This window comes from Metarhizium album (genome assembly GCF_000804445.1).
Source record: "Metarhizium album ARSEF 1941 chromosome Unknown scaffold_1, whole genome shotgun sequence".
Taxonomy (NCBI): domain Eukaryota; kingdom Fungi; phylum Ascomycota; class Sordariomycetes; order Hypocreales; family Clavicipitaceae; genus Metarhizium; species Metarhizium album.
In genome coordinates, this window is record NW_024467575.1 from 1,441,860 (window position 1) to 1,455,674 (window position 13,815).

Below are 13,815 nucleotides of genomic sequence, written 5' to 3' on the forward strand. Positions count from 1 at the left end.
TGAAGCCGTGCGTGGAGTGGAGGGTGGATTTGCATGGAGCGCCATCCATTGCGAAATACTATTCTAATTGCTATCATTCATGTATTGAATACTGATTAGTGCTACCACCACCGGTCGGGACTCATGTCCAACGTCCACGCCGTGTGTGTGTGTGTGTGTGTGTGTGTGTGTTCATCCCCTACACCATAATGCTATGCCCTTTTAACCTTTTTGGCACGACGTTATCAACCCTTGCGAGTATGCAAGCCTTGTCCGCAAGAAAAAGTCATCCACAAAATCCACATGCGACCCGCGTAATGCATCATGGTCCCATCAATCGTTTGCACCGTGTCGTCGGCGTCGTCGCTTATTCATCATGACAGTTCTTATGTTGATCGGTTCTTACGGTCACTACGCAACAATTTGGTCAATCCAAGGGGTAGGAAGAGTAAGGGGGAGAGTAGGGGGAGAGTAGGGGGAGAGTAGGGGGGAGGAGGTTAAAAACACTTACGTGCTCAGTCTCCGAGAAAGCTGGTGCAACTTCTTGTCATTATCAGCGTCCTGGGCCGCCTTTTGCAGTGCCGTGGCCCGCTCCTCCTCCTGGTGCTTCACGACTTCTTCGTGGCTGGGTGGCAGGCGTTCGTTTTGCAAGTCAACCTTTCTCGCATCCTCAAACGAGCTTATCGCATTCTTAATGCCTTCAGCGCCGAGCATGAGTGTGCCAGCGGGCAGTCTGCCTCCGGAAACGGTCTTGAGCTCCGTGACTTTCTCCGACTCCTCTCGAAGCACCTGGAAGACGCGTGACATGCGACCAATGGCCAGGATCTTGTTCTTGATCGCTCTTCGCTTAAACTCGATCGAGTTGGGGTCGTCGCCGACTTGGGAGGTTGTTGGCGAGTGTGGGCTGGTCGAGGATGGTGTCTCCTCCTTGAGCTCTTCTTCGGAGCACGTGCTGAGAATGGCAATCAACATGTCTGTGATCTTCTCGCCTACGAATGGCAGAGACCATGTGAAGACGTCCATAAAGTTGGGCAGCCAGTAAGGGTGAGGGGTGCAGTTGAACTGCCGGATGTTCATGACGTTGTTTTCGTATTTGAGCACCGCGGCCTTGTTGTTGTACACGTCCAGGTAGTTGGGAGCAGAGAAGATGGTCATGACGCTGGGGAAGCCGGTAGTACGCGTCTTTCGATACATGCGGTACCCGGCGTCTTGAGCCTCGTGCGCTCTGATAATGGACAGCAGGTTGTTTTTCTCGAGGAATGCGCACGCAGCGTGGTATGAAAAGAAGTACGAACAGCCGCGAACGTGGTTGTGCAAGAAGTAGTCGGTCGTCTTTTCCTGGCCAAAATCTTCCAGAGGGTCTGCCCAGAGAATATCGCACATGAGACCTTGTGTGGGAGGTTCTCGGAACCGGTCAATCTGTCAGAGGTCAGCCGCTTGGCAGAGACGCACACATCGGGGGGAGGGCCAAAAAGACCACGGGCAGATACACGCACATTTCTCAAGTCGTCAAGGGTATGCAGTTCAGGGCTTAGGCCACCATGGATGCACAAAAACTGCTTGTTCATCACAGCCGCCAATGGCAAGCTGCAGAACGACTCCATGCAGGCATCGTATACAGCCTCTGAGTACTTGTGCTTGCATTCAAGCTTGAAGGTGAAGTAGTCGGTCAAGTGGCGACACTCGTGGTTTCCTCGGAGCAACCATAGCGTATTGGGGTAGTGAATCTTGAGAGACCACAGATACAGAACGCACTCGATGCTGAAGTATCCTCGGTCGACATAATCACCCAGGAATAGATAGCGGGTCTCGGCTGGGTCGCCGCCGACTTCGAACAGCTTCATCAAATCATAGTACTGGCCGTGAACATCGCCACAGACGGTAATGGGAGCGTCCATCTCGAGGAGGTTGGGCTCGTTCTGCAGGATCTCGGTGCCCTTGCGAAGAATCCAGAGTGCTTGGTCCTCCGTCAGACGGCCCTCGCGATAGAAGTGCTGCTTGAGAAAGGCGATGTCGGGCTTAGAATGAGTGTCGTCTTGGAAAAACTGTTCTTGAGTGGGTTTGGTCATGGCGGGCGCTTGAACATCTGCGTCGTGGCGAAAAAAAAAAAAAAGAGATCAGTCTCGGCTTGTGGCATTTTGGTCGCAACATGTCATGTGCCTCGCATGGCGAGGAGAGAAGGGAGAAAAGGAAAAAAAAAAGGTCAGAGAGGCCAACGAACCTTTGCACACCCTCTCCAGCGTGCTCACTTGCGTGCCATCTTCCATGGTGTGGATGGTGAAGTCGATCTCGGGGACGGGCTTCTTCTCTTGAATGGCCCGAATGGCATTGTCGACTTGCTGGTTGCGGCGCACGTCGGCGTGGGGAGGTCTACTGCCGTGATCCATGGCGAAAGGGAACAACGCGAGGAATGATGAAGGATGAAAAATGCAATTGTAGACAAGGGATGTCGGTATGCAGGAGGCGTGGATGATCAAAGCCAACAAGACCGTGATGGCGGCTGCTGGCGGTGAGGGGTCAACTGGTCGCTGTCGCAGTCGCAGAGCAGCTCGCGCGAGAGGGAAGCCGTCAACGTGGGCGGCGCGACAGAAAAGAAGCTCACGGCCAGCGAGAGGTTCATTCGGCGACGAGGCGAGGTTTTGCCTTGTGCAAGAGCGCGACAAGGACAAAGGAGGTGTTGTGGAGAGTGGACGGGGGATTGATTGATTGTTCTGTTCTGTTCAGGTTTCGTTTGCTCTGGGTTGGTTTGGTTTCAAACGTTTCGTCTGCTGTGGTGGGTGGTGCGGAGGAGACGCGCACAGGCCCACTTGAGCCCGGCCGGCGCGGGGGGGGGAAGGCTGCCGACAAATGATGAGTGTTTGGTCTGTTCAGTGTCCAGTCCAGTGCCCAGTCCAGTGCCCAGTCCAGTGCCCGGTTCAGTCAGTTCAGTGTTCCAGTGCCCCTGAGCCTCTGCGCCCCTGCGCCCCTGCGCCCCTGGGTTCTCTGCTCCGGCCACTGGCAACAGCAGCCAGCCAGCCTGCATTGGCTGCCTACGCACAATCTGGCCATCACTCTGCGTTGGTGGCTTCCGCACATCCAGATCGACCACGCTTTTGCTTCAACTGGGTAGCTATCCCGTTTTGTAATGCATCCGTATATTTTTTTTTGTTTCCTTGTCTTCTTCATTGTCGGAGAATAGAGAGCTCTGCAGATCCATCTTCAATCAGCAGTCTAGAGGACCGTTTCCATCGAGCCTCTTGTGCCAACTTCGCCCGTCCCCGTGAAGCCTCCTCGTTCTACGGCAGAGAGTAACCTCCGTCAACAATCATATCCAAACCAGTTGTATACGATGCCGCATCGCTGGCAAGATACAAGTACGAGCCCTTGAGCTCGCCAACTCTCCCCTCGCGCCTACAGACCCATTGTCAATTAGCAGCATGCCATGTCGCAACTCGATACGGATACTACGACCAAACATACTCACCCCATGGGAATCCTCTTCCCACACTGCTCTTCCGTCTCGGCCGCAGCAGGACCCGAAATCTCGGTTTGGATGTGTCCCGGCGAAACGGTATTGACGCGCGCAAACTCAGTCCACTCCACCGCAAGACTCTTGCAGAAGTGGATGACGGCAGCCTTGGACCCGTTGTACACGGCCTGCAGCTGTGGGACACTCACGATACTCCCGCTCATTGACGCCGTCGCTATAAAGCTGCCGGACATGTACTTCTCCAGGGGCTTGCCATCAATCGTCTTGCCCTCCTTCTTCTGTCGTCGGAAGTGAGCCCCGGCGCTCCTCGCGCACCACATGACTCCGTCGATGTTGACGGCCATGACCTTCTTGGCCGTTTCAACACTGCCGTCGAGGAACGGGCCGTCTTCCCAGGCGATGCCCGAGTTGGCCACGAATATGTCGAGCCGGCCGTTGAATTCGCGGACGATTGTGTCGACGGCTTTGTCGACCGCCTCGGCGGAGATGACGTCAACTTGGTATGCTTTGCCTACACGACCGCCATCGTTGTCAGTCAGTGGTTCTGTTCATTCTGAGCTGTCCAGCTGTGGCGGAACGCATTACACTTGACTCCGTAGGTCTTTTTGATATTCTCTGCCTCCGTGACGGCCTGCTTGTTGCTGTTGTACCATATGGCCACATTGGCACCGGCTTCAGCAAATGCCTGAGCCACTCCGAGGCCAATCCCAGCTCCAGCACCAGACACAATCGCTGTCCGGTCCTTGAGCGACAGCATGGGTAGGACACGATCTCCCTTGGGGATTTCCATGTCGTCGGGCTCAACACCACCGTTCTTCATGTCCGTTGCCGCCTTGCAGTTCCTTGCGCTGGGGGGGTTTCCGACGACCTGAGTGAGTAATTTGAGTACCTCATGTCCAGGGTGTGATTACCCCGACACAGCTCAATCGATGCATGCGACTCGTCTGATTTTGCGTTTCCAACTGGTCATACTTGAGACATTTATTGCGCTGTCCCCTCATTGACCCATCACAGTGCCTCTACATCTCGCCTGCCCGGCTCTCTACTCCGGACAACGCTCTGTCAATCAGGATGTGTGTAGGAACAACGTGTAAGCCCTGATGGTCATCTGTTTTGGTGCGCATTACTCTACGGTCGCCGACTGTTCCGACTGTTCGTGACTCGCGAGCCTATCAAAGATGCGCCGCTGGGCATTGGCGTCATCACAGACAAAGTAGCCCACGTTGCGGTTGCCTCTCCTCTGGAAGTGTGTCCTTGCAGCGCCTTTGCCGCGGACCGCAGTCTGGGCCTGGGTTCGGATCCGGTTTGCTACGACAAATCCTCGCCCGTGAACGTGGGGATTCGGTTGCGAAGCATCCGCATGGGAAAATGGTTCGACTTGGACATCTACTGAGAAGAACTCGGCACAAAAACGGGAGGAAAGGAAAGGAAAGGAAAGGAAAGGAAAGGAAAGGAAAGGGGGGAGGGGGTTTAATCGTTACGGGGCGGGATAAATACGCTTGCGCGTACCAACGAGCAACATAAAGATTGAAATGATATGCGTGGTGCTCATTGATGTCCAGAGTAATAATGTATTTATAAAGCCGTCCGTCTATGTCCACGGCATCGGTAGTCGATCTACGGAACAAGGCACTGCTCAATATGGCGAGCTATTTGAGCTGCATATTTGCTGCAATGACCTCACTGCTGGGGAAGTTGGAGGTCTTCCACCTAGAGATAAAGTCATCGCGGTTGACTGGCGCATCTTTAGCAACGGGAAAGCACTTTGTGAGTCGGCAAGCACTTACTATACCCGCCACAGATACGACGAAGTCCTTCGAAAGCGCTTCGGCCATGGAGAATCCTCCAGTTGTCAAAGACTACACCTATGAATTAGAAACCATACTCATAGCAAACAAGACAGTCGAGTTCAACATACTCAAAACTCGACCCGGCTCAAGCTGGAACCAGTATTCATTATATTTTCGCCGCAAAATGCGGTCCCAATTTCGAGCTGCACTGTACCACTTGTCCACATCCATAGTCGCGGGAACGACTCCTCTGTCGTCATTGTTCCAGCGCACTCGATGAATTCTATAAGGGGACGCTTCAATCACAGGATATGCTCTGTCAGGCGTAATGGCCACGCCTTCGTTTCCGCTTGCATGCCAGGGCAGTCTGACGGCTCGAAGAATCTCGTACGACTCGGGGAATTCTTTCTTCAGCCTATGGGCGGCGTAGAATCCATCCACGAGAAAGGATTTGCCGCCCAAGCTGCCGTCATCATTTAACCTGTTGGGCGGCGGCGTGTGAGACAGCATGTGAAAAGCTTGTAGGCCAGCCGGTTCAGTAAAGTACGTTGTGTCAGTATGCGCCGCGAGGGCTAAGTTGGTGTAAGCCGTATCAGCCTTGGCCAAATCTGGGATGAAATCGTAGAAACCCCCATAATGGGTATTGCGAATGGGACCAATAGCCTCTAGAAGTTCATTCGTAGCCTCGGGTGTCACGGGCGTGTTGGTGACAAAACATAGACCGTAATCATGCTGCAAAAGTTAGCCTAGGCTCATATACCGAATGGTACGACGCACAATCTTTTCGGTCAAGTCAGCCATCCCAGAGCTGTCACCCTTTGCCATGACGCTATCGAATGACACTTCTGGGGGGTTGGATGCTATGGAAGCGTTCCAGAGCGTTTGTTTACTACCGGGATGTTAGTGCTTCCTGTCTAGGACAGTACTTCTCCTTTTTTTTGTTTCATAAGCTTTCAATGGCGGGTAGGACTCACGTCGGGCCTTTTAACTTTTTGTTTTCGACACCACTCAATGCAGTCCGCAGCCACGACCAGGTGTAGCTGCTCTGGTGAGAATCGGACCCTTTCGGCCAGTGGTCAGCGCGGAAGAAGCCAGCAGTTCTATCGACAGAGGCCTACATGTAATTTCAACCGCATCTTGTTTCTGCTGAATGGTTGTGGCGACAATTTTTTCCGATATCTTTTTGAAGTCAGCATCAACCGACACGTCTGGGCAACATAAAGAGAAAATGACATACTCGAAACGTGTCAAAATTTCTCTGCATGGTGTCTTGATTGACACATTTATCACAACGACAGTTGTCGCTGAACCAAGTTAGTTTGAGCTGTCTGTCTGTTCGAACGTTGACTTTTCGTACTAGGACATACCGGAGCCAAAACTGTGATCTTGACATGTTACTGTTAGCTCAACGCACCACCAAGAATTCCAATAAACTTACAATCGCTTCAGACTCGGGCTTCCGCCATCGCTGACCTTGAGGATTAACCCTTTGTCGTCTGATTCCAGAGTCGTAGCATAACCTCGAAAAGCATGCTGCTGTACCAGCGGAGCTCGTCTCGACATTCCCGGGCCTCGACCTGCAACGAGCCTTCAACGAGTCAGTGCCGACAAGCAATGGTCTCCTTCGGAAGCGATGTAATGCTTACCTCCAAGCTCGGATGGCATGACTAGATGAGACAGCCATGTTTAGCTATCTACTGCACACCCCGCCAGTTGCACTGATATTTCAGATGTAGCGAGATAAGCCGTCAGTGGGCGAGGAGAGGTTTTTCTTGATCGAATCGCAGCTACTGAAAGTCAGCTGACTACTCCGTGCAGGGGGAATTGATGGTGCTCCACAGGCAGGCACCTGATTTGGTGGGGCTTGTCCATCGTAGTTGCCCAGTAATATTAAAACTGTATAAAGGTCGTCTATTGGACTGTAATCTCTTCATTTATTACACTCAAATGCCTCCTGATTGCATTGCGGGACGGCCGCGTACCTGCCAAAATACAGAGGAAACTCCGAACATGCTTTCATTTTGCCATCAAAAGGGCTCTGCCTTGTCTCCAATGGCCCAAATTGGACCGGCCAGCTTATGACGGCTAAAAATGTCTATCGCGTCGCGCAAAGACCACTTCGTCCAGTCGGCATCGGCATGGCGGCCATACCATTCGACAGCAAAACCCCAAATTTGCTTGATGGGGCGTACGTCTCCCTTGGGAATCCCTCTGGTGGCACACCATCCGTCCACCTCGGCCTCATTGCGAAACAGTAGCTGGACCGAGCAGGTGTAGATGACGTTGTCCCAGGCATTGCGCATGAGGACTGGAAAGTGTACCACGAAATCCGTGTCCAGCAACCGTCCGTTCTGAACCGTGACGGACACTTCGTCGCCGATAGCGCAAGCCTCGTCTTCAGCGTCGCCGTTCCGCCTGCAAGATGCATCACGCCGAGTGAACACCAGGCACAGGTTCCCCACCATTGGCGATCGCCCGAGGAGACGACGCACGTCGTAGGCGCCGCCGAGAACGGACGGGCAGCCCACACCTCGTCGGTTTGGGGGTGCAGCACAACACCATGGTATGGTAGTCTTCCAAAGCTCGCAGACCTTGCCGCGCCGTGGTCGCATCGCTTTCGAAGCGGGTGGCGATCTCGCTGACGGCGGGAGGACGCTGGTTTTGGAGAAAGGAGCGGATGATGAATTCGTGCAAGCTGGAACGATTCATGATGGCAAGCCCTGCCTACGTCGCCTTCCCATGCTGCGGCGCGGGCCGACTTCAAATGTTGACTCGGATGTATGGAACATTGAATGTCGGAAGACGGCCTGGCCAACATTGTCCCGTAAGGAACTTACCTAAGGTAGTACGTAGTACTAGTACGAAGCTCCCGAGTCCTGCCTGCGTTCCTGAGCACGTGAGACCCTCTGAACCACTGGAGCACAGGGGTCCATCCGTGGCTGAAGGGCTGGAACGTAGATTATCCGTGCCGCTGTTCTGCACTTGATGACACGAGCGGACTGCTTGAATCAGCAAATCGCACAACCCCGTTCAGACCTCTCATATCACCCACCTCCCTGACGAAACGCAATTCGTTTATCGCTTTACTTTGCTTGGACTCATAAAATTTCGAGTGCCCAATCTTTAGGACGACTTCATTAGCCCACACAGAAATATCAGCTCCCTTCGCACTTCACTCTTTGAACGAGTGGCCATGTCAACCCCTTGCATCACGGAATAATCCCCAATGATCGTTGCACCTTCCCCCAAGTCGGATTCCGACCGCTCTTTACGCCAACATCTAGCAGCATGAATTCACGGCAGCCTCATTTCAACAACTTTTATGACGATCGGGTGGGGGCTCATCGCCACATTCAGTCTCAGGAACGCATCTTGAATCGCTTCAACGAACCAGCCATTATTATAACTGCGGTCGTGCTCTTAGTCGCATGCGTGGCAAGGGCCTATAACTTAGAACTGTCTTTTGATGCTATTCTGTACACTACATCAACATATTTGTGGGACTTTGTCGTTTTCATTGTACCAACTCAATTAATCGTTATTCTCGACAACTGGCTTAACCCTGGTTCAATGTCACAATCGCCACCAAGCACGCATGCCGCCAAAAGCGAGGTCATGAGGAGGGTCATGGGCCTGGACCGCTCAGGCGGCATGATGGAATCTGTATTTCAGGCGAGGAACAGGGCCTTGTCTGTCACAGGTAGTGTTCTGGGCTTGAAGTTGGATCCTGAGCGACCGGCTGGTTTGGGCAACCGCGATAATTCTTGCTATCAAAATAGCATCCTGCAAGGACTCGCATCGCTTTCCTCATTCCCCGAGTATCTATCGACGTGTGTACGCGCTATTGACATGCAACAACCGACCAACGACGTAGCTCATACTCTGCGATCCCTTATTGCCGATTTAAACGACACGTCAAACAATGGAAGGACGATATGGACTCCCAGCTTACTAAAATCTATGAGCACCTGGACTCAACAAGATGCTCAGGAGTACTTTTCGAAGATTCTCGATGATATTGACAGAAGCGTAGCCAGAGCCGTCAAATCTATGCGCCGATATTCAGGATTGGAAGCGGACTGCAGCAAGGACGACTCTTCCACAAGCCAACACAGTGATGACAGCGGATACCAAAGCCTCGCTTCAAGTCTGGAGTTGGCGGCAAAGAAGATATTGCGAAATCCACTGGAGGGACTATTGGCGCAGCGTGTGGCCTGCGTTCAATGCGGCTATTCCGAGGGCTTGTCTATGATCCCATTCAACTGCCTGACCCTCAGCCTGGGCCTGGATAAAAATGAACATGATCTCTATGAGAGATTGGATTCATATAGCAAAGTCGAGGCAATTGAGGGGGTGGAGTGCCCCAAGTGTACCCTCGTTAAAGCCCGGAGGCTTCTTGGCAAACTGCTTGGGAAGCTGAAAGAGAGTGGCTCGAGTCCGGAACAAATGGAGGAGCCCCTTCGCAGACTCGAGGCGGTCGAGTTGGCTCTTGAGGAGGATGAGTTTGACGATGAGACGGTCATGGAGAAGTGCAAAATTTCGGCCCAAGGAAAAGTCAACACGACCAAGACGAAGCAAATAGTCATTGCCCGTCCGCCGCAAAGCCTAGCAATCCATGTCAACCGATCTGTGTTCGATCCACAAACGTTTGACATGATCAAAAACTCAGCGCCCGTTTCCTTTCCACTGACGTTGGATTTAGGACCGTGGTGCTTGGGTAGTGCGGAAGATGTCGAGGAAAAGCTGGCTAGTCATGAAGGATTCAGCGAAGAACAGTGGCTGCTAGGGCCCAAATCATCCATGATTGCTGGGGACCTGGGCACTTCCCGTTTGACCGGACCCATATACGAATTACGTGCTGCTGTGACTCACTACGGACGTCATGAGAACGGTCACTATATATGTTATAGAAAGTATCCTGACTTGACGGCGCTCAAAGACCAAGACTCCCCCGCCTATGGCGACACTAATCAAGGCTGCGACGCGGGTCGTAATGCGGAACGAAAGAAGTGCTCGCCACCACCCCACCGACACAATTCCGGCTGGTGGCGGCTGAGCGATCACAACGTGAGCAAAGTCGACGAAGATGTGGTCATGTCCCTGTCGCCAGGTGTCTTTATGTTATTTTACGAATGCGTGGATCCTAGTATGATTCTGCAAAGCGAAACGGACGACATGGAAGACGCCCAGGAACTTCCCGAAACTGCAAACGAGGCGAACTTTGAGAAAGGCACAGAAGGCATCACCAGCGCGCAAGTCCTTCCCGTTGAAGAGAGAGATGCTTCAGATCTGCCCTCTCTGTCAAGCTCAGCAAGCGACACATCGTTGGCGGAGACTATTGACACCAATACGAACACGATGGGAGGCGCCGGCGAGCGTGTCTTGTCGGACGCGTGATGACGATGAAGCTTACGGGGAGACGAGGGTCGAGGAGTGAAGACGGGGTGTAACTGGGGGTTCTAGCTCGATCGGCTGGCCATTGGACGGAGGGCTGCTCGTACTAGGGATTGCATAGCGATGGTGTTCAGGTGGCATTCATTCATTTCATTCAATTCACTCGCACTGAGGGCGTTATTGTATTATCATGGCAGGCCGCGTGAAGATGAAATGTGTGTCGGTGAGCGTGGTTCATTCAATATCACAGGGCGTCAGGACGAGAAGTTGAGAGAATTAGGTTAGGGTTGGCGCAGCATGGTTACGTAGACAGGGTGCAGCGGATTTTTGAAGGCCCCTTTGATACCGTTAAAGCTCCCGAGATGCACATGCATCTCTCCACGTAGCGTTGGGGCGCTGCGGAAGCGTCCTGAGGATTGGGAATTGCTGGTATTCCGTACCTGCATTGGATGTAACTTGCTATCAATCCGCGCGACACAGTACACACTCGAGGCAGCGCACGCTTTACACAAAGTACTTCGTAAGCGGCCAGAAGCGCCATAGCCCATGGCGACCTTGCACGATTGAGTAGCAGCCAGGCGCTAGCCCCATATTGGACATTGGCGGTTGTCCACGACTCCACGCCGGGCTCCACAGTGCGTGACAAGACTCCATCCACAGCCCCGTAAGTTAGTACTACGTACTAAAGTACTAACCGTACTAACTACTCCGTACCTAGGTACCTAGTACTACGGAGTGCGGTGAGCCGGGCCGTGGGCGGGGTGACGGACCAGGATGGCACCAAAACCAATCTGACAGCTTCCATTTTATCGACAGGCATTCCACCCACAAAGGGGCCAGTGCCGACTCCTGAGTCCTGACTCTGTTCCTCGCGTACTACCTCAAGTTTCAACCACAAGAGGAAGACGAAGTGCTCCGTACATTCGGAGCCGTCCTTGCCGACGCGCCACGCATTGCCTCGACTCGGCGTGCAGCGTGCAGTGTGCGGCGCTGCTGGCCTCGTCCTCGCCCTCTCCCGAAAAAGAAGAAAGGAAAAAAAAAAAAAAAGGCCGCCATCGCCATCGTCATCTCGCCTTCTCTCGTCCCACAACAAACACGGTGACGGTGAGCCTTTCCAACCAAGGTCGTCGCCAGTCTCGATCCTCGACTCTGCCTCGACCATCGATCGCCGCACAAGGAAGCAATTGCTTCTTTTCCCGGCAATCTCGCCATCCCTGGCCGAATTCTCTCCTTTCGTCGAGCCCGGCCGCAGCTCTGCTACATGTGTGCGCCCGCTGTCCCCCAAGAATTCCACCAAACGCGGCATCGTGCTTCAAGCGAAACAACTCGCACCGAGTTGAGCGTCTTCGCATGGCCCATCAAGCCGCCACATCTCGGTGCCGTTCCAAGTCGCCCGCCCCCCTCGCAATGGCGTCGTCTTCCTGCTCTTCGACCGCCAGTCCTCTGCCCACCACAAATTCAATGTCCGCCGCCCGCCCTCCCACGCCCAGGTCGTCTTTTGACATGGACGACGACACTCCGCCTCGCAACGTTGCCGACAAGATAGAGCCCCCCCTCAGGCAAACGCTGCACACTGCCGTCTATATTTCGTACGTTTTGCAAACAAAATCTACACCAAACCTGCACCCGGCCTCCACGATGCTCGCTCAAGATTGTGCGTCGACTGCTCGCGAGCTCACACGTCTTGTCATTGTCCGTCTGCTTGGGGAACAACTGCTAACCTCCCAATGTAGATTATGGATTTTCATTTCCAATCTGACCATTCTGTTTAACAAGTGGCTGATAGACACGCAAGGATTCCGTGAGTACTCCCTGTCCGTGTTATCTCTGCTCTCGGGACCAGACTGCTTACCAGGCCCTCAGGCTTTCGTGAGTTTGATGCCTCCGCCCCCTGAAAACAAGACTTGAACTCGACCGGCAACAACAACAACAACAACAACAGCAGCAGCAGCAGCAGCAGCAGCAACAAAAATTAAAATTAAAATTAAACTGACAGCGACAACAGCAATACTTCTCACGTGCTGGCATCTGGTTTTTGCTACCGTGGCTACCCAAGTCCTCGCTCGAACGACGACGCTCCTCGACTCCCGCAAGAAGCTGCCCCTGACCCCTCGTCTCTACGCTCAAACCATCCTCCCCATTGGCATCTTTTACTCGGGCTCACTCGTCTGCTCTAATGTCGTCTACCTGTACCTTTCTGTCCCCTTTATCCAGATGCTCAAGGCCGCCGCCCCCGTCGCAGTCCTCTTCACCTCGTGGACGTGGCGCGTTGCCGAACCCAACCTGGCATCGTTCCTAAACGTCCTTTGGATTGTTGCCGGCGTGGCTCTGGCTTCGGTGGGCGAGATACATTTCTCCCTCATCGGCTTCATGTACCAAATGGGCGGCATTGTCTTTGAGGCTATCCGCATCATCATGATCCAAGTATTACTTAGTAACGACGGCATGAAGATGGACCCCCTGGTCGGCCTCTACTATTTTGCTCCCGTTTGCGCCGTCATGAACTTCCTCGTCGCCATGCCAAGCGAGCTGCCCAACTTTTCCTGGGCTGCCGTGTCCAATGTCGGAGCGGGCATGTTGTTTCTCAACGCTTGCATTGCATTCTTATTGAACATCACCAGCGTCTTCCTAGTACGTCGTCCTCAACTCCCCATGTACATCCCTCTGTCCAGTGGAAAAAAGAAATGTAGAGCCCCTAACCTAACATTTTCAGATTGGCCGCACATCGGGTCTAGTCATGACCCTCACCGGCATCTTCAAAAATATTCTCCTCATCCTCGTGTCCATCGTCATCTGGAACACCAAGATAACCTTCATGCAGACCATCGGCTACGCCATTGCCCTCGCAGGCCTGACGTACTACTCTCTCGGGTACGAACAGCTGTCGAAGCTGTTCCAATCGTCTGTAGCACGGGCATCCAGCATGCTAGGCGCAACGTCTGCGGCTGCCCGAAACTCAGGTTCATCGGCGTCGAGGAGATGCGTGCTCGTTTCTGTCGTCATCTTTAGCGGGTTGTTTATTTTTGTTGCCGCCCTGCAACATTACGACCCGTCGACCAAGACGTTAGGGTTGTCCGCTTGGTTTGGCACTGAATAGAATTGCGTCTTTGCATATAGAGAATAGGAAACACATGACACAATGGAAGTGTAACCGTTTCCCGGCCTCCAGAACCGAAAATGTAA

General features: G+C 53.2%; 6 protein-coding genes across 6 annotated transcripts; 2 read left to right on the forward strand and 4 right to left on the reverse strand.

The window, feature by feature from the left end:
* Positions 1-486: 486 nt before the first annotated feature.
* Positions 487-2,366, reverse strand: MAM_00399 (Serine/threonine-protein phosphatase 2B catalytic subunit; the record flags this gene model as incomplete). Its single annotated transcript, XM_040819198.1, has 3 exons — positions 487-1,398; positions 1,476-2,056; positions 2,201-2,366. 3 exons carry the CDS (start codon positions 2,364-2,366, stop codon positions 487-489), a joined length of 1,659 nt encoding a protein of 552 aa, XP_040682463.1.
* An 888-nt stretch (positions 2,367-3,254) lies between these two features.
* Positions 3,255-4,268, reverse strand: MAM_00400 (sorbitol utilization protein SOU2; the record flags this gene model as incomplete). The annotated part of the gene is made up of 3 exons (XM_040819199.1): positions 3,255-3,369; positions 3,443-3,959; positions 4,034-4,268. The coding sequence occupies 3 exons, from the start codon at positions 4,266-4,268 to the stop codon at positions 3,255-3,257; spliced, it is 867 nt and encodes a 288-aa protein (XP_040682464.1).
* Positions 4,269-5,097: 829 nt separating this feature from the next.
* On the reverse strand, positions 5,098-6,922 carry MAM_00401 (trimethyllysine dioxygenase; the record flags this gene model as incomplete). Its single annotated transcript, XM_040819200.1, has 8 exons — positions 5,098-5,183; positions 5,236-5,307; positions 5,367-5,970; positions 6,016-6,127; positions 6,213-6,338; positions 6,606-6,623; positions 6,677-6,826; positions 6,885-6,922. 8 exons carry the CDS (start codon positions 6,920-6,922, stop codon positions 5,098-5,100), a joined length of 1,206 nt encoding a protein of 401 aa, XP_040682465.1.
* A 343-nt stretch (positions 6,923-7,265) lies between these two features.
* On the reverse strand, positions 7,266-7,947 carry MAM_00402 (Alkylmercury lyase; the record flags this gene model as incomplete). The annotated part of the gene is made up of 2 exons (XM_040819201.1): positions 7,266-7,653; positions 7,769-7,947. The coding sequence occupies 2 exons, from the start codon at positions 7,945-7,947 to the stop codon at positions 7,266-7,268; spliced, it is 567 nt and encodes a 188-aa protein (XP_040682466.1).
* Positions 7,948-8,526: 579 nt separating this feature from the next.
* MAM_00403 (ubiquitin hydrolase) lies at positions 8,527-10,635 on the forward strand (the record flags this gene model as incomplete). Its single annotated transcript, XM_040819202.1, has 1 exon — positions 8,527-10,635. One exon carries the CDS (start codon positions 8,527-8,529, stop codon positions 10,633-10,635), a length of 2,109 nt encoding a protein of 702 aa, XP_040682467.1.
* A 1,404-nt stretch (positions 10,636-12,039) lies between these two features.
* Positions 12,040-13,729, forward strand: MAM_00404 (uncharacterized protein; the record flags this gene model as incomplete). Its single annotated transcript, XM_040819203.1, has 5 exons — positions 12,040-12,221; positions 12,366-12,433; positions 12,496-12,501; positions 12,638-13,263; positions 13,346-13,729. The coding sequence occupies 5 exons, from the start codon at positions 12,040-12,042 to the stop codon at positions 13,727-13,729; spliced, it is 1,266 nt and encodes a 421-aa protein (XP_040682468.1).
* Between the last annotated feature and the right edge of the window lie 86 nt (positions 13,730-13,815).